General features: G+C 40.2%; 1 protein-coding gene across 8 annotated transcripts in view; it reads right to left on the bottom strand.

The window, feature by feature from the left end:
- Positions 1-24,435, bottom strand: part of LOC145990914 (uncharacterized) — a 146,354-nt gene that overhangs the window by 79,464 nt on the left and 42,455 nt on the right. For 3 of the 8 annotated variants that reach the window (XM_083126430.1, XM_083126435.1, XM_083126436.1), the window contains exon 2: positions 15,299-15,406. In XM_083126430.1, coding sequence (XP_082982556.1) covers positions 15,299-15,369 — 71 coding nt within the window. In that variant the 5' untranslated portion in view covers positions 15,370-15,406. Of the gene's footprint in view, positions 1-1,951; positions 2,033-15,289; positions 15,407-16,806; positions 16,910-17,064; positions 17,172-24,435 lie in introns of those variants that run through there. The other 5 variants (XM_083126431.1, XM_083126433.1, XM_083126437.1 and 2 more) reach the window with 5 other exon arrangements.

Raw genomic sequence — 24,435 nt, 5'->3', positions numbered from 1 at the left:
TCAGAGCAAAGTTTCGCCATGTGAAGATAATCTGTGAGTGTGCAAAGGAGCGTTTTTGTCTGTGGTTTCCGAGTGTTACTCCAGCAATGTATAACGTATACAGCATGAAAGGCGCGTTGAGTTATACCATCTATGCCAAGTGCACGGTGTTTACATTTGAAACAACTAAAATATGCTTCCATACGTGTACAGTAAACGTTGTAAAGTATGTATTTAAGCAGCGCCAATCTTTTGTACATAATAAGGTTTTATACGTTGTTCCTCTCGGTTGAATAGTTATCGGCTTTTAAAAATGCGAAGTGATACATTGTTTACTTCTCACGCGGCCGCCATTACAACTTCCCTCGTATGGGAACAAAAGTCTATTGACAAGCACGCTGATAAGTATCGTGTGAGGCGAAAACTAGCAAATTGATAGCAAGTCCAGCGCCAACTAAGACATACCTACTGGAAAACCAGTTCCGTGTGATGCGGGATTTACACTTGTTCTGGCAACTACAGCTGACAAGGAAGGCCCAGTAGTTAGTGCTTCTGAAGCCAGCAGCTATACGAAACTGTACATGCTATTGTCCAGCAGGGGCTGTTGACCACCTCCCAGGTGAAATAACCGAACGCACCCGTCGAGCTGGAAGAGCGAACCGGCAGACCGAAATGCGCACAAAACAGTGAGTGATAACGCTATAGAATCTTCTCTAGAAAGGCACCCTCAGAATGATGGCTCTATTCCTGAAGCCTTAGATGCCATAGCAGAAGCTCAACAAGTGCTGGACAGCTCCGCAACATCAGAGGATGAAGTGAAACTGAACTCAGAGGAAGCTTCCTCTGAAGCTCCGTCTAGCCAAAAGAAGAAGAAGAGAAAGAGAAAAATAGCAATCTGACTTTCCTCTTCACTATGTTGTTGCCAGTCTGGTTCATCTGTGTCATTGTAGTGCCCCACGTTTCCCTCCTGGGATCTGGAAATCACGACCATTCCTGTTGTGATATTAGCCACAGACACATTCTTAACATAATTACCCTCTCGTTCCAGGACGAACGTGTAACCCATCGTATGAGAATAATATGTCCAAAGAACTCCAAGAAGAAGTACTGCCTGAATAAAGCCTTGAAGGTCATACTGTTTCAGATGTACGCATCAAATGTGATGAACCGCAGCTAAATTCGGTTGTGGTGCAAGATAGCGTGAAAGGTGCATTAAATCTTTCATATGCGGCACCCAGAGTACTCGGACTCCATACTCCAGTAGGGGATGTTGTGCCTAGAAAGAGAATACAGAAGACTGAACACTGCGAACTTGTGTTGGATTGATTGATTGATTTAGTTTATTTTACTTCGCGTTTTGTGCCTCTTGGCTAATTTGCGAAGATGGGGATGAGTGATGAAATTGATGAATGGACATTCACAAACAACCAAGTCCGAGCGGGATTCGAGAACCCGGGACCCTTGGCGTCGCAGCGCGATGTGCTAACCGCTCGGCTACAGGATCCGGCGAACTAGTGTTGGAAATCAGCCTTCGAGACGTTCCTCGGAAACAGCAGACGTTCGGGGCACCTCCCGCATTTGAAGTTACGCTCGACGATGTCTGCTCAGCAGTTAGTCCATTTCTCTATTCGCTCGTGTTACTCCCAATTAATGAGGTTTCTCTTCAGAAAGGCCAGTGTCAAGTTGCTGCTCCATGCATCGACGGCGGACAGTTCTGCCCTCTTTCACAGATAAAAAGAGGTGCACATTACGATAACAAAACCGTCGCAAGTGAAAATAACAATACGGTATTTCTCTGAAGTTCAAGGCAGTGAATTTTGTGAAAGTGGTGTGTTCTTGAAGACGCCTGATAAGGACACACAAGAAAAGCACAGAAAAAACAACGTAGTGTTGCGACGAACTAAAGGACATTCGTTCAAATTATTAATTTAGATCAGACATCTACGACTCAATAACTGAGTCTCAACTTTACCTGGTAACGCCGGTGACGAGTGCAGATCGCTGGAGATTAAAATTTTATACTTTCAGATTTTCAAATAGGATTTCAGATAATTTACAACTAACAATAACCCCTTTCCATAGCAACAGCAATAACCCAATTTACACATGCGAAATTCCCCCCTTCTGAAAGAGAAGAATTAATCATTTAAACATTTTCATAAACACCAAATACAAATGGAAGAAAATATTTTAGCACGTAAATATGAACATCAGAAACAGTAAACTTATTTATTGTATTCAATTTGACACATATTTCCTGCGTATTAAAGCATCAACAATCTGTCCTTATTAAGTTAAGAGACGTAAAATAAAAACTGTCGATACGTGAATGAAAATTACCCATCAAAGTCATTTAGCATGCACCTTTAATGCCATATAAGGAATTACAAAAGTCCTAATTAGTTCCTATTTTGACATAGATCCAATCTGGGAACATGCTCCTCGTTTATTTTGATTAGTGCTATGCGTTTCTTGCACGAAAATAAATCGTTTTACGTGTGCACAGAGCCCTTTTCAGACATGGCGTCGATGGCCATTTTGTAAATAACGCATGGTCTGTGACGTGTACTAGTACCGTTTCCCGTAAAATTCAACACACGCGAGATAGCTATCTCATAAACAACTTTGCTTAAACGTTGTAAACACGATCTTCGAGAATTTTCTTCCTATCAAAGTCACTTAAGATAATTAATTTCCTCACCTGGTGTGTCGGGAACGACGAATCCAGCACGCACGAGTCCACTCTTACCTCTCTCTCCCCGAGAGCTCCATTCCTTTCCAACACCTATTTTTGCGATGTGCTTTCACTTCTTGCTATTATCTGCCGTTTGGTCCTAACTGCAGATGTAAAATTCCTCCCTAAAGCACGGAAACAATTCTGATTTCCTCCACTGTAGTGACATTACTCTGTTCACTCCATGTTTTTTTCTTCCGGAAGTCCTTCTCCACCCCTGCACACCCCTCACGATCACTATTCGTCATTTTTTTAGAGCACATTTGTCTTTACCAAACAACAATTTTTCATGAATTAAATACCACACGTTAACAGATATGTATATGCGTTAAAGAACCTAGTGTAATGCTTTATGAGATAAACTTTTGCTGTTAAATAACCAAAGGCATCTAGACCAAAACGCTGTATATTTTATTATTTTGCGCCATAAGTGCGAATTGCCCATGCGTGCAGTGACCGACACATCAAAATGTCCTTGTGCATAAGGAAACCGCGAGAAAATCGGATCTCAAACAAAGGAATTTACAATTCAAATGCGCCCGACGGTCAGAGCCATCTAGCGATTCTTCGCGTAACTGTTAAAGCAACAAAGTTTTCATATTGCATATGCATTCCACCTATCGTGAATTCTCTGCACTAGATGAGTTCATCGTCTTTGAACCTGAGTTGGGCTACTTTACCCCAGCAAAACACACACGAAACTCAAGTTTCCAGAATACCTTATGACAGTTCGTCATAAATGGCGCCCAACATAGGGATGAACCCTCACACAATACTTTTGTTACAATACTAAAGTTAGACTTTCATCAAATAAACATTCATATTCTACATATTCACTAATATACATATTTGATATATACAGACATATTACTATATTGTTTACAATATGAAACATCCCGGATCACCAACTCTGGTGACTCCATCATTCTCCAGAAAGAAGGAACCCCGCATGTGTTTTGGCGTCTTGCAGAACATAGTGGCTTGTATATTTTTGGTTGGAGCAGGAAACAAATGAATGCCTAGGCCCACCGCAACATTATACTTACTTGACTATTAGCCCGCCGCAAGCATAACCTAACTTGACCTCTACCGCATCATACCTGCCCCCACCCGCAAACTCAACAACACCCCCATGGAGCTACCTAAACAACTCTTAATTCGCTTCTGGATTCATTCAATCTGAGCTAATCACTATTTAAAGGCGTAGTATGAGCCTTGTGTGCTACTACCCTAATGCGCTGCAGTTGGTATTTTCTTTGACCTGACCACAACAACGATGCAAATAGTGGTGTTCCAAATATTTATGAGATGAATACCCTTGAGCAATCTATCATAGAAAATGCCTTATCTTATTTTGGAGCAATCAGGAAGATTTCAGGCTCATCTCGCATGCTAGTACGCCGCAGAAATTTCACCTACTTGGTCAACTCGCCCGCCGCAGGCTCAATCTCACTTTACCCATACGAGAAATTTTAACCTTGCTCTTCCCCTACCCCCTCTTTATTTACACTGTCCTTAACTAAAACGTCTGATTTACAGCTAAACCCCATCGTCTGTAACATTTCATCCACACCTTCCAAATTCAAATCTAGTAATCTTTTCACCCAAATGTTTACCTTGTCATCTGAACAATTCCAAACTTTACAATTTTCTATCGACTGGTGATCCATTTTTTCTCCTGTCACACAGTCTATTAATGACAGCGTAGAATCTTTACTGTTCTTTACACAAAGGTAAGGGCCGACAAAGAGGTCACAATATTTTCTTATCACCTTATCTCCGGTACCACTTAAGGTCTGATTCTTAACGAAGACTAGCTTACCCTCTCCCACTACAGGTTTAGCATCCATCTTAGCATTATGTTGCTTCAATTTATTTTGCCTTTTACTAAGACTAGACAGATTCGCCATGACTAGCTTGTCATTCCACGTGACATTGTTAGCATCGACCCCCAGCGTCGGTATATCGGTCAAACTCTTTGTCATGTTTAATCTCAACTCCATTGGAGAATATCCTGTTTGTAACGAAATGGAACCATTCAGAAGGCGCAGAGCTTCAGGTACTTTTTCCGGCCATTTGTTGTGATTGGAATTACAGAGTATTCTCATCAAACGGTTCAATTCCGAATGATAGCGCTCTACCCAATTTGAGCTCGGATGGTACACCGGAGTGTAAACAAGTTGTACCCCCCATGTTTTCATTGCATTCTGAAAAATTTTCGACTTAAATTGTGGCCCATTATCCGAAACTAACCTCTGAGGAATCCCCAAATGAACAAAGTACACTTTTGACAATTTATTCACAATGGTATTGGCATTGCTATTAACCACCGGGTATGCCACCAAATACCTTGTTGCTGCATCTAGAACCGTAAACAAAAACCTTTCTCGTTTAGGCCCCAGCGCAAACGGACCCTGCAGATCAATAAACAAAATCTCCCCCGGCATGTCTGTGAAATGAGACCTAGCAACAATTTTAGCCGGATGTTTATTCGGTTTTGTACGCTGACACAACTCACAGTTTTTTACATACGACTTAATATCAGATTTCATCCCTTGCCAGTAGAAAACCCGATATAAGTGAGATAAAGTTTTGGCAACTCCGAAGTGTCCCATGTCATCATGTCCAGCCACCAAAACTTTATTTATCAATTTGACAGGAATGCATATCCTGTGACGCGAAACATCATGGAAGTCTTTAATATAAAGAACATCATCATTTAAGCAGTATGTTCGATTCCAAGATCTTGAGCGAGAATTGATCCTTTGACTTACCCCCTTAAGATGATCAATAATTTCTCTCAAACCCACGTCATCACTCTGTAAATCAATCAACTCCTCCTTGGTGAAAATCTACTGATTTAAATGCGTAACTACAGAAATATTTACCAAAAATTGAGAATCAGGTGTATCTGGAAAGTTTCTACTAAGGGTATCTGCCAAGAGGTTGTCCGAACCCTTGCAATATTGCACCACGAAGGAATACTGTTGGATCTGTATAAACCATCTTGTCAGCCTGGCATTCCATGAATGTGCAGATTCTAACCACGTGAGTGATTTGTGGTCAGTGACAACAACAAATTGTCTACCCTTAAGAAATGTGGAAAATTTTTCGATCGTATATAGTATAGCCAAAACTTCGATCTCAGTTGACGTATATGACTTTTCGTACGTTCTAAGCAACCTGCTGACGAATCCTAAGGGTTTCATTTCCCCATCCGTAATCTGGTAACAAAAGCCCCCTATCCCCACAAGAGATGCATCCGTTTGAATATAGAACGTTTTCTCAAAATCTGGAAAGTTAAGGGTCACTTCATGGACTACCAACGCCTTCAGGTGCATAAAAGCTTGTTCAGCTTGTGTGGTCCAATGCCACTTCGTCTTAAGTTTTAATAGTTCATATAGCGGTTGTGCCACCATGGCATAATTAGGAATATACTTCGCTAACCAATTAAAACATCCCAGAACCCTTTGCAACTGTTTCAAGTTTTCAGGTTTGCGTAGGTTAACAATGCTTTCGACGTAGGAAGGATCTTTCTGGAAACCCTGTGTCGTGATTATATGTCCTAAAAACTTAAACTCTTGCACTGCAAACCTACATTTTTCTAGCTTCAATGTAAAACCCGCGCATTTTAATCTTTCCAAGACCAGACTGACATGCCTTAGATGTGAATCAAAATCTTTAGATTTGATGATGATATCGTCTACGTACACCACAACAAAATCTAAAAATGATCCCAGTACCCTATTCATGACATCCACGAACACAGCCGTGCCGTTCACCGAACCAAACACAACTCTTTTAAATTGGTACAGAATACCCTCAAATGCAAATGCCGTGAATTTACGACTGTCAGTATGTAAAGATACTTGCCAATAAGCGTTTCCTAAGTCCAGCGAGGTGAAGAATTTACAGCCTAAAAATGAAGTCAACAGATCGTTAATCTTCATTGGCGTAAGTTGCATGAGTTTAACGTGTTGATTAACCTTTTTCAAATCTACACATAATCGTATCCCCCCATTTGGTTTGGGAACCACCAGTAGAGGCGAACGATATTCGGACTGTGAAAGCTCAATCACATCCCAAGCCAACATTTGGTTCAAATGATTCCTAACTTGATCCCTGTAAGCATAAGGAATGGGGTAATTCCTCGCCACGATTGGTTCAACAGTGTTCAATACCATCCGATGTTCGTACTCTCTACATAATCCCGGTGTGTCAGTAAACATCTGTTCAAAGGCGCTTAACATGTCTATGAATCGAGAATTTAAATTTTCTTCTAAGTTCAGCGAACCCTTCACTTTGTGCATGAAAGACGACTGTTCATTTGCTGAAAGATCTATATTCATTGAAACGTTCATCAAAGACAAGTCCGGTCCCAAAGAATCTACTTCTCTAAGAGGTGTGAACTTCAAAAGTGCTTTACCATTGGGAGTATGATAGAAGAAAGCATCTACGTCGAAGTTTAGTTCACCGTGAACCCCATATATCACATCTAAACCTAGCAATACGGGTACATTTAATTTTTTCACCACTAGAAACTGTACATAATAATCATGCCCCCCCAAATTGATCATCAATTTCGTGATTCCTTCAACAGATTTAGACCTCGAACCAGTATAATCTACTAATTTAATATTGGATGCTGGTTCCAATCTTGGTCTCGAGATCAAAGACGAAATCGATTTCCAAGTGTTAAATTCGAGGAGAGACACCTCGGCACCACTATCACATAGAGCATTAAAAACTTTACCTAATATGGCAATTTTAATCATAGCAGACGTATGCTGTTGGTAACCCACATTAACAGGTATAGTTGAATTCATTTCATCAAGAAAATCACTCTCCTCTCCCCACGTATCATTTATATTTACAAACTGTATAGCAGGAAATTTTACCTCACCCTCACCCCCTGCCCGTTGGTAAGAGCTCCTCTCCCGTTTTCCGACCTGATTGGTTCATTGGAAGTATCTTCGACAGCATGTATCTCTGCCTCGACTACAAACTGAGAACTAGGTTCAGGACTACCACGACCCGCCATGGTAAAAATACCTTTTTTTCTCAGGAAATTCAACACCTGAACCATTCCTTCCCTATTCCAATGAATGAGATCAGTTCTTCCCCGCGAAGGATTACCCAGATACTCTTCATATAAATCAATGCGTAATCCACCTTGACTGTTAAAAAATATGGGCGAAATATCATGCACCTTGACGTTTCTACCGTTATGGAACGATACAATGTATTCGTTAATTCCACGCCATTTCAACCATACGTTGGAACTCACACTTCGCATTATTCTTGCTAATGGAGGTAAGGTTAACCAATGAATTTCCTTTGTTTTTTCCGACAAAAGTTCCAACGTTTCCAGCAGGTTGCGTTTAATAGTTTCCTCCGACTGAAAGTTCAGTATATCATTTGTCCCTATCATTATGACAACAGAATCAGCTAATTTAGAGCTCAATCTAAGCCTATTATTCAACTGTTCTGTGGTTTGTCCACTTACAGATAACCCTATTCTCCGATTACCTCGCTCGTCAATGCAAAGTTGGTAATTACCAAACCTTTGCGCAAGTCTGACAAACATGCTGTCACCTACTAATTGTTTCCCTTCCAATAAAGGATCAAGAGTATTAAACCAGCCTTTACCCCTTGGATGGTTATAAGATAATGCGGAAGTGTCTTTATTTACGGGAGGATTATTCAAGGTCGAACCCACATCACCTCCTACGATGTGGGCAGAATCTCGTTTCCCAACGAGGACTCTTCTGAAGAATTTTTCCTGTTTCGTATGCGCCGCTTCGAATTTGGACTAACATACACCCCCTTCCTTACGCTCGTCGGTGAAGTGATCATTTCCCGCGACCCTGGTCTAAGTTTCTCTTCAGAGGCCTCAGAAGTGACTGAGACTTTGTTCACCCCACCCTTGAACCCTTTGCCTTTAGGAAGTGGAGCCACATCTCGTTTTACATTTACATCCTGTAAAGACTCATAGTTTTCTATTATGTGTATCGCCTCCGCGAAGGACGAAACATCCTGCATCACGATGTGTTCCCTCAACTTATAAGGCAAGAGCGTGCCAATTTGAGCCACGATATGAGAGTCCTCCGCCTTAGGTTGAATGGAACGTAACAACTTAAAGTTCCTCGAGAAGAATTGTAATACACTCTCCTCCGAGGTCCTTTGATAGGGCGAGTTCAATACCTTTGCAAGACAGGAGCTACGCCACCTGGAACTCTCGTAATGGTTAATGAATTCAGTTTTGAATAATTCGTAAGTGACTAAGTGAGCTTTCCGCTCCGAAAACCAAAGTTTCGCGCTATCCGTTAATAATTTCGGAACATACTTTATGTATTGCATCGAGTCTATACCATATAATTCTAACAGTTCCTCAACCTTTTCCAAAAATTCAGATGGAGTTATCGTGGTGATCAACCCATTGAATTTCGGAAATTTCAACAAGTCTTGAGGCTTTATGCTGTACACTTTGGTACGAACCGCGTCCTGATTCTGGTTACGATCAGACCGTTCTTTGACACCTTCTAACACCTTCCCCTCACTCTCGGCTTTTACTAGAGACCCCAAAACTTTAGCTCTTTTGTGCCTAGTCTTAATGTAGCTTTTCTTGCTGAAAGTGGAATTGACCTTCCACGGTTTTTCAGCATCAGATGTAGATTCGGTGCTCACCACATCATGACAAGGAAATGATTTAGTCCTGCTATTTTGCTTAACAGTAACAACGTCTGAGTCGTCCGTTGAGGTAGCTTTATCTACACAATCCACCCTTTCGAACCCAGACCCCAAACCCTTGAGACCCTTTTCATTCAATTGCTTGCCGCCACTGATTCGAAGATGTTGAGTAATACTAGAACCATCTTGTTCCCAGTTGGTCAGAACTTTACTGAACCTATCCATGGAGCTTTCAAGAGATTTCAATGTCACCATGACCTCCGTAGGCAACGTGTTAAGAACAGTAGTTCCCGAATCTACGTTCTGAGAGAATGTCTGTCCTACTGTCTGAGATGAAGAAGAACATTCCTTTTTCATCGCAGCTAACTCACTTTCATTGACAACTTTTCCAATTTGTGAGCTTGATGATATTTGATCTAAATTCCTATCCCTACTCCCTATCTTGTCTAACACTTTCTCTACAATTTGCCCTTCCAGTGACTTAATATCATTTGCCTTCTCAATTTTCATCTGATCCAAGGACTCATGCATCCCCAGTACTTCTGAATCCAACCTCTTTGCTAGTGCTTCATACTTTGCTTCCAACCCCTCAGCCCTATTCATACATTCTACCCTATATTGAGAGACCGACAACGTGAGATCATTTAAACCTTCACTTGTCTTTATTACATCTTGCTGCAGCTCTAATATGCATTTACTGGTGTCCTCTAGATCAGACTGCAGTTTACCCACTAACTTACTAGTATGAGCTGCAAGTTCTGTTTTGAGCAACTGATTGCTTTGATTGAGTTCTGATTTGAGTAACTGATTGCTTTCATTAAGTTCTGATTTGAGTGACTGATTGCTTTCATTAAGTTCTGATTTGAGTGACTCAGTGCATTCCTTGTTCCTTTCCTCACTCTGTTTAATAAAGGCGAACAAGGAATCTAATGTAACCGGTTCCTGCTCAGTTGCCATTATTAATATTAGCTTTAACAACAGCAATTAACCAACTAAAGATTAACCTACTTGAAACCCAACAAAAAATTCAATAACGCAGCCCCTCTGCACTTGAGTCCTCGTAATCTTGCGACGAACTAAAGGACATTCGTTCAAATTATTAATTTAGATCAGACATCTACGACTCAATAACTGAGTCTCAACTTTACCTGGTAACGCCGGTGACGAGTGCAGATCGCTGGAGATTAAAATTTTATACTTTCAGATTTTCAAATAGGATTTCAGATAATTTACAACTAACAATAACCCCTTTCCATAGCAACAGCAATAACCCAATTTACACATGCGAAATTCCCCCTTCTGAAAGAGAAGAATTAATCATTTAAACATTTTCATAAACACCAAATACAAATGGAAGAAAATATTTTAGCACGTAAATATGAACATCAGAAACAGTAAACTTATTTATTGTATTCAATTTAACACATATTTCCTGCGTATTAAAGCACCAACAATCTGTCCTTATTAAGTTAAGAGACGTAAAATAAAAACTGTCGATACGTGAATGAAAATTACCCATCAAAGTCATTTAGCATGCACCTTTAATGCCATATAAGGAATTACAAAAGTCCTAATTAGTTCCTATTTTGACATAGATCCAATCTGGGAACATGCTCCTCGTTTATTTTGATTAGTGCTATGCGTTTCTTGCACGAAAATAAATCGTTTTACGTGTGCACAGAGCCCTTTTCAGACATGGCGTCGATGGCCATTTTGTAAATAACGCATGGTCTGTGACGTGTACTAGTACCGTTTCCCGTAAAATTCAACACACGCGAGATAGCTATCTCATAAACAACTTTGCTTAAACGTTGTAAACACGATCTTCGAGAATTTTCTTCCTATCAAAGTCACTTAAGATAATTAATTTCCTCACCTGGTGTGTCGGGAACGACGAATCCAGCACGCACGAGTCCACTCTTACCTCTCTCTCCCCGAGAGCTCCATTCCTTTCCAACACCTATTTTTGCGATGTGCTTTCACTTCTTGCTATTATCTGCCGTTTGGTCCTAACTGCAGATGTAAAATTCCTCCCTAAAGCACGGAAACAATTCTGATTTCCTCCACTGTAGTGACATTACTCTGTTCACTCCATGTTTTTTTCTTCCGGAAGTCCTTCTCCACCCCTGCACACCCCTCACGATCACTATTCGTCATTTTTTTAGAGCACATTTGTCTTTACCAAACAACAATTTTTCATGAATTAAATACCACACGTTAACAGATATGTATATGCGTTAAAGAACCTAGTGTAATGCTTTATGAGATAAACTTTTGCTGTTAAATAACCAAAGGCATCTAGACCAAAACGCTGTATATTTTATTATTTTGCGCCATAAGTGCGAATTGCCCATGCGTGCAGTGACCGACACATCAAAATGTCCTTGTGCATAAGGAAACCGCGAGAAAATCGGATCTCAAACAAAGGAATTTACAATTCAAATGCGCCCGACGGTCAGAGCCATCTAGCGATTCTTCGCGTAACTGTTAAAGCAACAAAGTTTTCATATTGCATATGCATTCCACCTATCGTGAATTCTCTGCACTAGATGAGTTCATCGTCTTTGAACCTGAGTTGGGCTACTTTACCCCAGCAAAACACACACGAAACTCAAGTTTCCAGAATACCTTATGACAGTTCGTCATAGTGTCTTCAATAAATACGACTTACCTCGCATTTACCCAAGATTAGTTTCTCCTTCTCGGGCCACGGCAGGAATAGAGCACGGACCGGAAACGCCGCCAAGACGTTTCTGTGACCAGAAGCAAGATAGCCCCAAGGAAAGGGCCGAGGAATGTCTGCAGGGTATGTTGTGGGCGGTGTATCTGTTGTCGTGTCGGTAGATGAAACATGATGATCTCCCTCCCAACTCTTGGAGATAAGTGTTCTCCAGAGGAAGAGTACGAGTTGATCCTGACTATTTCGAAGATCAGGAGGGAAGAAGAAAAGCGCTCTCCAGAGGAAGAGTACGAGCCGATCCAGAGTATTTTGGAAAGCAGGTGGGAAGCCTACTGGGCAGAACAATGGGTTTTGAAGCAAAGAAATGGGCCCATGCTGTCGGGAGCTGGTAGAGAGAGCATCGAGGGAAGTTAATTTCAAAGTCATCGCTTGGTTGAAGCGTGACAGGGTATTGCCGCGTCCAGCCAAACGCCGCAAGATGGTCCAGTTTGGTTCATCCAGCAAGAAGAAGGACAGGCTTTTGCAACAGGGCGAGACAGAAGTTGCAGAAGTTGCGGATACTCGCGAGATGCCGGAACCTTTCAAATCTTGTCTGAAAGGCCCGGCGTCGAAACCCCGAAACCTGCGCGTGAAGTTCACGTCACTGGCTGAAAAGAATTCACGTGATGAGCCGCTTACTCCGCGCAGTCTCCAGGATCATCCGATGACCCTCTGGAAGGTCGTGGCGTCCAGGACATGAGAGTTCCTGGAGACAAGGAAGAAGCGGCAGTTGTAGATCGCGGCAACCGAAGGAAGGGATACCGTCGCGTCCATCGGGAGACCAAGAGGAAGAAAGACCAATGAAAACTTCCTCCCAGCTGATGAATCGATGGGAATTAATTTAATATTTTCAATTGTGATAATTATGGAATGAAGTCAGAAACAAGATTCAAAGGAACTATTTATTTCAAAGTAAAATTGATTAGGCTGTAGTAATTTTCTGTTTAATAAATTTAAAGTGTGAAATCATGTGAGCAGTCTTGATTCAAAAATCTAATCCTGAAACATTATTACAATGCTGAAGTGAAAATGAATCATTAAAGATCGTATTTATAGACACTAAAGCCTTGTGAAACAGGCAGACAAGTAGACATCATAAAGGGTGAAAATAGACACGAAAAATAAACTATAAAATAAGAAAGGCACCAACATATGCTGTAAACTTGACTTTGTCAGTTACGTATGCACTTATCAATTTGTATAAACATTAGTATAGTAAATGATCAGAGTTTGTGTTAAAATGTACTTACATCGGGAGTACAGTGGCGACGATTAGATTCCAAAACTGGGGAAGGTGGAGCAAGAACAGTTTACTCTCCCTTTGTAGATAAGGTTTAACATAGGGGGAGCAAAAATGGCAAAAAGTAGGGGGCAACTGTCCCACGCCCCCTAATCCGCCACCGTCCGGAGGAAGTTATTTCTAGATAACGCCTAAAGGTCACTGGCACATAGTGTTTACTTCCTTTGGCCTTTAATCCTTACCTCTTGGTACCCTGGCGACAGTGGCGTGCCCAGGATTTTCGAAAGGAAGGGGTTATGTATACTTTTTCTGGTAGTCAGCCCACATTTCGCCATCTTTTCCTACCTTTGACGTTCTTACTTTAGGAATACTGGGCCAAAGATGGGGTCATAACCCCCACCAACCCACCCTTGGGGACGCCACTGCCTGGCGAGCTCCAATAGTATTCCGTCCCCGTTTTGTTATACGTAATGTATATGTATGTGTACTATATAATCTTAGAAATTTTCAATGAATTAGTTATAATTATTTGCCTGTTTAATATATTAGCAGCTTGAACACAAACATTCCATTTATTAGGATTTATTTTTTATTTTTTACTGCACTGTCGAATTCTTTCTTTGTGGGGGGATGCCCACTCAGTGGCGTATTTGTGATTTCATTTCGGGAGGTAGGTGTTTTTGGGGAGGAGGGGGGAATTTGTATTTCTTCCCAGTCAGTTATTGCCTGGCGGCTGGCTGTTCTAAGTATCTTAGAACATTAGTTCTAACCTAGATCATTAAATAAAATTTAAACGTAATTTAGAAACACTTGATACATATATTTACATTCTAGAAAAACCCAAACACATACACAAAACGGCTATCGAAGTAGTAACAATCAAATGTCTATTGCCAAACTACAAGTTTCTTGTGAACTTTCATACATCATCACTATGCCATGAAAACTGTAGTGGCAAACAACCTGTTGTTGGCTCGGTGAGTTGTTCAGTTGCAAAAATATGATGTTCTTTTAATTCACAACGCTGTATGTATACTCTTCAACAAGAAAATCGTTCTTAACTGGACCATTAAGGGACACGAATGCTTTTTCAATTGTTTCTTACATACTTGAAAAATGGTATATTATATGCTTACAATTCCATTTTCTTGAAGGAGAAAAAACATTCCTGGCAGGGATAAAAAATAATTGTCTTATGTAGGGGATTTTTTCTTTGTGAGGGGGGATCCCTGACATCCCCCCTCCTGTTAATTCGCACACTGGGTTCGGTAACTTTAATTACGTTATTACTTCTCATTGCCTCCTACCCTTGAGTTCATCTATTCAAAAATAACGTCACCACAACAGATCATTATTTCTGACTCTATTTTCTCTTGCCTCGTTTCTTTCTGTTTACATGTCAGAAATGAAATCATAATATTGTAGCTGATATTACCGCCGCAACCGAATTGCGCACACTTTAGATCCAGGATTGCGCACAAATCTCACTGACCTGTTTTGCGCACAGATTTTGATCGAACGTTGCCACTTTGATAGCTTTAAAGTCTGTGCGCAAAACTGTTTTTCTTACTTTAGACAAGAAGAGAGAGAGAAATTAGAAATAAAATAGTAAATCATACCAATTTATTCAAACTTAAAAGTTAGGTTAGGTTAGGTTAGGTTAATGACTGCAAAAACACGTGTAAGTCCACACACACACAAACAAATACAACAGAAGTGAGAACGGCTTGAGAACATTTTACATCTGACAACATATCGCCTCATTTTTTTGTGCGTAATCCTGTACATTGTGACAGCTTGTCAACGGCTTATCAGATACCACTGATAAAACCGGAAAAGTGTGCGCAATCCGGCTGTAGCAGAAATTACTGACAGAAAACCACTTTAAATTGAAAATTTTAGGTATCTAAATTCTTTTTACACTCACTGTATTTACCTGAAGAGCAGTTTCCAGAAGCATCCTAGGCCGGTGCATGTGGCTACCTCCGCTGTGTAGGTGATTGTCATGATGGAAGATCACCGTTGCCACAGCCAGGCTTCACTTCTGAAAGGACAAAGCAAATAAGTAATAAATAAAATAATATGTTATGGATGCACTGTTCAGTAAAAAAAAATCAAAAAAAAAATCACGTATCCATGTACTCAACAGTGACGTTTGTTAATTTTAGATCAAAAAGAAGTACTTCATGTGGCTGTTGTATTCATCGAAGTTTATTAATAAACAGGGAACAGATTTATATCTAGTAAAAATGTGCTAAATATGTAAATACATATTTAGTTATTTTCACCAAAATATGGAGTTAAATATAAATATGGACTTAAAATTGTAAAAAATACATTTTAATAATATAAGACACTACACGAGCTACATAAAATACAGTACGCTTACATCGACATTAATTGAAAAAAAAATGTGTTTTCATTTTCTGTTTCAAAAGAATGAATCACAACATTTTGTTGTAAGTGTTCGAATGTGTTACGGTTCAATATAGCAAGAAGTAATGGGAGTGTATTTCAAATTTGTCAGTTATTCGCAAGAAATTCACTCAACTCTTTCGGTCACACTGGGACATGTGGTTAATGCGCCAATATGAAGTATATGTTGAGAAATGTTCTGAAATATGGAAATAATATGTAGAAATGTATAAAATATGAGCAAAAAACTAATATATGCACAAATATGGGAAATAAAAACGGAATTTTTCGAGTCTACATGCCATGATGCGCGAAGTTAATATAAAATATAACTGATTTCAGCTGCATACATAAATATCTATTTACACGTAACTCCGTTCCGTGTTAATAAACGATCAGGCATAAATTATCGCAATGAGCAAGTACAACCAACCCAACTTTAAAAGGGCCAAATATAGACAAACAATTGAAGGAAAGGCAAGTATTTTGTTTTAATCTTACTTTTCTTTAATCGTGACGATGAGGATGGATGATGATGAGATGAAACTGAAGGGAAACCCATGCAAAGAGTCGAACCGGGAACTTCGGTAGTGAGATGGCAAGTCGACCGATCAACCCACTCGATCTCCGAAGCGGCTAGAAATATGCTGTGTCTTGTAGATGTTAATAATTACATGCGATTTCTTTTATTGCTCTGGATTAATCACGATTAATCAATTAAACGGGAGTACAATTGTGAGAGACAGCAAAGAATTCGACCCTTCCGAAATGTGTAAGGCTAGCAAACAATATGGAAAAAACAACTGTGCATTTATATTAGACGCTTTAGAAGTTTCCTAATGAATGAATATCCTCCTTTAATGGATGGTTATATTTTCTTTCAATATTCCTTACAAATACAATATTAAGCAACACATTAAATTAGAGAAACAGTGTGCGGCCAGTGCAAATGCATAATTTTCATATTAACACATTCAGTAAGTGTGTGTGCCATAACAAGCAATGAGGCAGAATAAATACTTCAGGAACTTTGTCTAATCTCTAGGCTGACATGAATGCTGAGTGGGCGTAATACTAGAAGTTAGATAAGTAATTCATGTGAAGCAATGTCGTGTTTATTTTTTGAGCTCACTGCTGTTGGGATATACAGCCTGCCCCATTGTTGATTTTCATTTCCGTTACTCTTTATCACGCATATTTTCACAGTATGGACAAGAATTATCTATACCCATTATTTGCAGATTATTCTTGGTATGGCTAGGTGAATTTTTATCTTATATAACTTACCAATACATGGGGATTTAAAGAATGCAGCAGATAATTCTAATAACATTGAGTATGATGCACATACTTAAAATACCTTGCATACTAGTGGCAGGAAAATCAACATCAACACATTTTATTGGACTTACAGTTTTACATTTGGCTGTTTACGCCCAGCGTACATTTTGAGTACATAAAGAAATATTTTTATTTAATTTCTATAGAGTTCAAATACATTATTAAATAACATGTTTTATATAACTACATTCAGTCATTCATTATAAAAATACAAATTTACAATTTCAAATTAGCTTGTCTCAAAAAAGCAAGTACAGGGTGATTCGAAAGTCTCTTGACATTTTAATCAAAAATAATTTTATTGACAAAATTTACATTCCTGCTGAAAAGTACTCTAGAGAGTAGAAGACTAAGTACATTTCAATGTGGTGGTCCTGTAAGTCTAGGCATAGCACACACCTCTCTTGCGTAGACTGGAACACATGCTCCAGCTTAGCTGTCGTGATCTCCCCTGTTGCTGCAGCTACTCGCTGTGTCAGTTGCTTGGTACAATGTTAACTTGATGCAATCATACAGAAAGGATAAAGAGGGGGGGGACTCCAGAAAGTAGCCCAGCTTCCACCCGCATACATTCAGAGGAATGCGCTTGTTGTTCTGGTACCTGAAATTTACCCCAGGACGTCATACTATCCATTGAATTTCGGTTCTACTTTTCCTCTATTTCTTTATTTTTTTCCAAATGAACATTACATGTATGGGCATCGTTGTTCGGAGATCCAGAACAACGATGTTGGTTATACAGACAATACAATTGATATACGACTTTCAGCATTTTCCATTGATGATGAAATATACTGGAAGAGGTATTTATATTTTTCTGTTTTTTTCTTTTTCTTTAATCATGTTAATTAGTGGTTTAGTGTGGAAACTAGTAAGAGAGTTTGTATTAATGTCTAGTAGTAATTAGGGTAAAGTAATATAAATTATATTATACAGGGTGGTGCAAAATTCCGTTTACAACGCTTGGGAGGTGAATCGCCAAGTAGAAACAAGGAAAAAATGCCATGTGGAAAAATGTCGAAATCGGCACCGTTTGCGAGTGACAGGCGTGCGAAAATCGCCTCACACCATGTGTAAAGTACAATAACTCAAGAAGGAAGAAAGGTATCAATGTCGGATTAAAATAATACAAAGAAAGTCGTGTCTGACGAATACAATGGTGCAGCAATTGAGGCCCAGTGTAAATTGCGCAAGGGGATTCTCAAAGAAAGTGGGGAATCCCCTGATGGAAAATATAGGAAATTTACTACTATTTTCAACATAATGTTGAGATCGGAATGTAGGCAGTAAAAAATGACGACGTATGTCCACATGTCCCACTACTGCTGGGACACCGTCGCAAATGGAAAAAAATACCGGAAAATCATAAAAAAAATGTTTTCAATCCCTTAATGTTGACACACTACTTTGCAGTACGAAAAACAAAAGTTAAACAATGGCTACATGACGTCAGGCTGTACATACTACAAGAGAGCTCCCCAAAGAAAGTGGGTAATTCTCAAAGGAATGAAGACGGAGAATGGCGAGAAAACGCACACAATGGCATGTAACATTTCCAGGCACAGCTCATCTTGAAGGGATTCCATTGAGAAGCGAACAACCTCCGCACATGCAGATCGATGGTATGAAGTACAGCGATCTCCAGCACTATGAGGTGCTGATAGGGACTCACAATCACCGGTATACTCAGAGACGTTGTTGAAAATGTCCGCTATTGACTTCAAGACAAAGATGGCATCGGCGAAGCACTGATTGTCTGGTACGGTCAAATACCTCTGGCATATCACCAATTGTCCCAGCAGCGGCACTAACACGAGCAACGAGGTCCTGAGCACTTTCCACAGGGGTTTCATACACGAGCCTTTTCATTTCTCCCCATACAAAGAAATCCAGTGGTGTGAGGTCGGAGGAACGAGGTGGCCACGGTAAAGGTCCACCCCTGCCAAGTCAACGATCGCCGAGTAAGGCCCTGGCTCCCCGGTCGAAATGTGCGGGGGCGCCGTCGTGTTGAAACCAGATACGTTGTCTACCTGCCAGTGGCACGTTTTCCAAAAGTTCGGGTAATACGTCATGTAGAAATACCCGATCATTCCCACCACACAAAGTAGAGTGCAAAATGTACGGGCCTATCAAGTGGTCACCTACTACGGCACGCCACACATTCACTGCGAACCTATGTTGATGATGGCGCACAATGATTGCATGCGGATTGTCCATATCCCAGACGTGGCTGTTGTGGCTATTGAACATGCCGTCCCTGGTGAACATTGCCTCATCGGTCCACAAAACTATTGTTGGGAAATCTGGAATGGCAAGAGTTTCTTGCACGTACCATTGGCAGAAATCCATGCGTAGGGGAAAGTCCGTGGGCAGTATGTGGTGCACCTTATGCAATTTGTATGTGTGCAATCCCTCCTCCTGAAGAACGCGGAACACATTGCTATGGTGAGTTTGTGGCGTACGAGCAATGACACGTGTGCTGGTGCCAGGACGGTCTCGTATCGCGCCCGCAACACGTCCTCTTCAAATTGCACAGTGCGCACAGTGCGGGGTCTTCCACAATCCCACCTACGGGGTAGTAGAGATCCAGTTTCACGCAGTCGAGCATCAAGTCTTTGAAAGAGTGCATGTGCTGGTAACTGGCTATTGGGAAAACGTTCGTGATACGAACGCCGTGCTTCACGGCTGTTTCGGTTTGCCTCTCCACAAACGAGATGCATATCAGCAAGCTCGTGGGTAGAGTACTCCGCCATTGTCTTGTTCGAGAACTGCCCAGCAACAGGGGCACTTTCCCTCCGAGTGACGGATCACAACTACCGTTATTAGCACCCACGTAATGTCACACAGGTCCACGCAGTTGTTGCAAACCGAGAAAGAACACGGGAATACGTACTCTACGTACAATATTCCTTGGCGCAATTCAACCAGACTAAACTCCACGCTGCGACACGCAGAACAGACATGAAGAACAACGGTCGACTACACTCTGTACGTAGTATCCACCAACGCTAATACGTAACAGGTGACCTACAGTTCCAGCGTCTCTAGTGGGGCTTTCTGTATCAATTAGCTGAAATCAATCTCAGCGTAATCTGACGGCATAGCGTCATTATCGGGTCAATTTCCTATTTCCCGAGTGTGGGACGGTGTCCCAGCAGTAGTGGAACATGTGAACATACGTCGTCATTTTTACTGCCTACATTCCGATCTCAACATTAACGTTATGTAGAAAATAGTAGTAAATTTTCTATATTTTCCATCAGGGGATTCCCCACTTTCTTTGAGAGTCCCCTCGCGCAATTTACACTGGGCCTCAATTGCTGCACCATTGTATTCGTCAGGCATGACTTTCTTTGTATTATTTTAATCCGACATTGATACCTTTCTTCCTTCTTGAGTTATTGTACTTTACACATGGTGTGAGGCGATTTTCGCACGCCTGTCACTCGCAAACGGTGCCGATTTCGACATTTTTTCACATGGCATTTTTTCCTTGTTTTTACTTGGCGATTCACCTCCCAAGCGTTGTAAACGGAATTTTGCACCACCCTGTATATACATGGTTATGGGTGATAATAGGTCAATAACTGTGAAATACCGTAACAGCATTTCATATTACTTCGTTGAACATATAATATTAATTAATAACAACATTAATTAATTTAAATGTATATGTATTCAACATGCTTATAATACATTAAGATCATGTTTCTATGTTAGTGAGTGAAAATATATAGACCATCATGTGGGAAACCAGCACGGGGTAGTCGGGTACTGATAATTCTTGAGTATTGACTAGGAAGGAAGGCTTTCCTGAAGGGCTTCAGGAGGTATGGCCTCTGGGAACGTCAGGAAATTAGGATGTATCGATTGGAATATTAGTGTAATTTAGTTAGTTGGAAATCGAAAATTAATTTTAGATATATTTAAGCCCTGGGCCGAATCCTCCAGATGTATTTCTTGCATTTCTCGTCGGGGCGATGTTTCTGCTTGTTCCCCTTCGTTGTGCTGCTTTCCATCGTCCGGATGACAGGGGTTGTCTCTCATCCTGGAGGGTTCCTCACGAACTTCCAAATTTAACAGTCTTCTTCCATTTATTATGGTTGACGTTGTGGTTGCTGCAGTTTTCTTTGGTGTATACTCTTTGATCTTCTGAGTGGTTGGTTTTGCAGGGTTTGTGTTGGCTGAGGTGAGGAGGGGGGTTGTTGGCTTTGAATTTGGATAATTGTTCCCTAGAGATTAAATCAGCTAGGGAGTTTACTTTTTTATAATGTTCTGATCTTTTACTTGGTACACCCTAGACTTATTGAAACCCAAGACAAAAAAATCTAGGGGAGTCAGGTCAGGAGAGCGAGTCGCCCAAAGTCTTGGTGAGCCACGGCCGATGAACCTATCGGGGAAGGTGTCAGCGAGGTAGTGCCTAACGATTTTGGCGAAATGGGGTGGTGCACCATCTTACTTGAAAACAACAGTGTATTTTCCCATCCTGAAAACCATTCATTAGCAATGTAATGAAAATGTCAAGAGACTTTTGAATCGCCCTGTAATGTGTACGTGGCAGGAAAAATTACTTGATTCGGCATCGGGTTGAGTATTTACAGATGAATCGATTAACCCACTTTGTGTGGTTGGAAGACTCGCCTGTGGCCTAATTGGAGGCAGGAAATCAGCTGCTTGTGAAAGGAGTACATGCTACGTCTTTTCAGGTAAATATGGATAATGATGCATATCTCTAATGTACGCTTTTGTGAAATTAATTATTCTTGAACTGACGAATTCAAGTTGCTAAAAAGGAACTGGTCAAAGGATTGCTTAGTTTTCGATTCATTGATTGATTTGGTTTACTTCGCTTTTCTGCAACTTTAGGGTAATCGCGAAGATGAGGATGAGTGATGATACAGGGCGTCTACAATTTTGAAAAACAAAATTCTCTGACTTTTCCAGGTTTTGCAGACCAAGAATCAAAAATTTCCAGACCAAATAATTACGGCAATTCATGCACTTAAACATGTATGTACGAAAGTCACTGTATTTTAGCTAACACCACACTTAGAATCCCACATTCCAAGTTTGTAGAATATTCACTTCAGATGTTAAAATAATAGCAAGAAGCAAAATTGAACACAAATTGACTTTTGGATAGGGGCATTAGGCATTAGTTTCTACATATTACTTGCCACGTATTGACTAATGGTAAACAAAGAATCCTTTCTTTAGATATAAAGAACCAATTATAATAAACCTTCGTAATATATGTATTAATCCGAATATCAACCAGACAACCCAAAAACTTCAACAAAAAAAATGGTAAATGTCAATAGGCACTTACTGTAGTAGATTTCCAATCGAAAATACACAGTACCTTTTCCTAGAATATTTAATATGTAATTTCTAATGTAACTCTGGATAATACTCAATACACCAAACTGAAGAATAATTTGTCCACAGCAAATTTAAAATTTCTTGCTTTTCCTATTTTTCTTTATTCAAATGCCTACAGTACTTTAGTGCACTACTACAAATATCTTGATTTTTCCAGAAACACGGTAAATTTCGCTGACATTTCCATGACTTTTCTAGAAAAAGTTAATTCCCTGACATTTTCAGGTTTTCCAGACTGGTAGACGGCCTGTGATATGATGAAATTGATGAAGGAACACTCACAAAGAACACCCATGGCCGGGATTTGAACCCGTGTGCTTAGTTATGCGAACGTCACGCCATGCCACCGTGCAACTGGAGGTAGACAAGAGAGTTCTGGAGTTGGATTTTTCTTGATACACACAACACACACAAGAACATAAACACTCACTCTTTACTACACATATTTATCTGCACTTTCAATGCATATTTCAGACATTTTGGGGCATAAGTGTATACACATTTCTGGATAATTTGTTGCATAAAATAATATTCTTATTCTTTAAAATTCTATTTCGTGAAACAGAGAAAAATGCACTATATACTACGCTACTGCTGTATTATAAATGCCAAAGTTTGTTGTGAGTTCCTTTTGTGCTCAATTAGATTAATCAGGACTGGGCCTACAGTTTAAAGTGAAATCCATAATGTGCATCCACAGGAACTCGAACCTAAGGGGCTGGTTTACAATGAGACAACGTCACCACTACGCCATCAGGGAAGCCGTAATATAATATGTCTCGCCAAAATTCAACGTCAACAACGCGTTTGATATTTGGAGTTTGAGTTTTTGATCTATACTGTCAGTTCGATCGTCCGTGGAGGCTCCAAAATTTCGGTGTTGATCAATCGCCGTAAAGACAACTGAAGATCTACTGGATAGTGGACTCCGATCTCGAAACCCAAGACTCAGCCGAGATGAGAATGGGATTCCTTTCACTGACCCGTATCACATGTTTAAAAAACTGTTTGGCTGGTCATGGCCTCCAAAAACCTGTTCCACCATGGAGAGTATATTATTTATATACCTATTTAGTTATTAATATTCAATTAAATACATCATCAAGAGATCCCGGGTTCGATACCCGGTGGAGACACATAGTGGTTCGGATCGCACTTTGAACTGTAGATCCAGTCTCGATTAGCCTTACTGTGCATAAAATGGCCTTAAAACACCAACAACTCAATTAAATATAATTTGACACTGAACTGCATTCATACAATCATATATCAATATCCACACTATTGATGACATTTTGTTAGTACTTTGCGGATATCAACTGATTACTCTTCTTTATCTCGCAGACGGCGCTCGTTTTACCACCCTAACCACCTTATAGAAGAAATTAAATCAATTATTGCTCTTTTATTGTTGCCGATACGAGCATTTGTTTTATGTTGCATTTCTGCCAGTCTTGGCTAATAATGACGATGAGAGTAAATGATAATTAGATTTAACTGATGAAAAGAACAAAGAAACGCGCATTCCAGGCCAGGTCATTCGTCTCATTGTCTGTAATGCATGAAGAGGAAGAAGAGCGACGTAAAATGCTCCAAAATATGTAGATATGATGATTTTACATAAAAAATAACTAAAACACGTGTACATGCAAGTTTTAAGGCGGGAGGTGAAACGATAAATATAAAAGCTTTAAATCCCTTTGGAACTTGTGTTTTCGACCTGTCTTGCTGGCATCTACCGAAGGCTTGATCGAGGCACGTGAATGTGTCTTCCAGAAGAAAACAGTAGTTATTTCCTGAAATCCTTGTCAGCTGCTTTGAAATGAACTTCAACAAAACGTTTTACGAGGATGGGTGGGTTTCATGTGACGTCAGGATGCGCACAGCCGCCATGTTTGAGGCCAATTTTATTTGTCGCTTGCAAGGCAATATCCA

Source organism: Lepisma saccharinum, chromosome 8 (genome assembly GCF_977018435.1).
Source record: "Lepisma saccharinum chromosome 8, izLepSacc3.1, whole genome shotgun sequence".
Lineage (NCBI taxonomy): Eukaryota > Metazoa > Arthropoda > Insecta > Zygentoma > Lepismatidae > Lepisma > Lepisma saccharinum.
The sequence above is the reverse complement of the archived record's forward strand: the minus strand, read 5'-3'. Positions and strand labels throughout refer to the sequence as shown.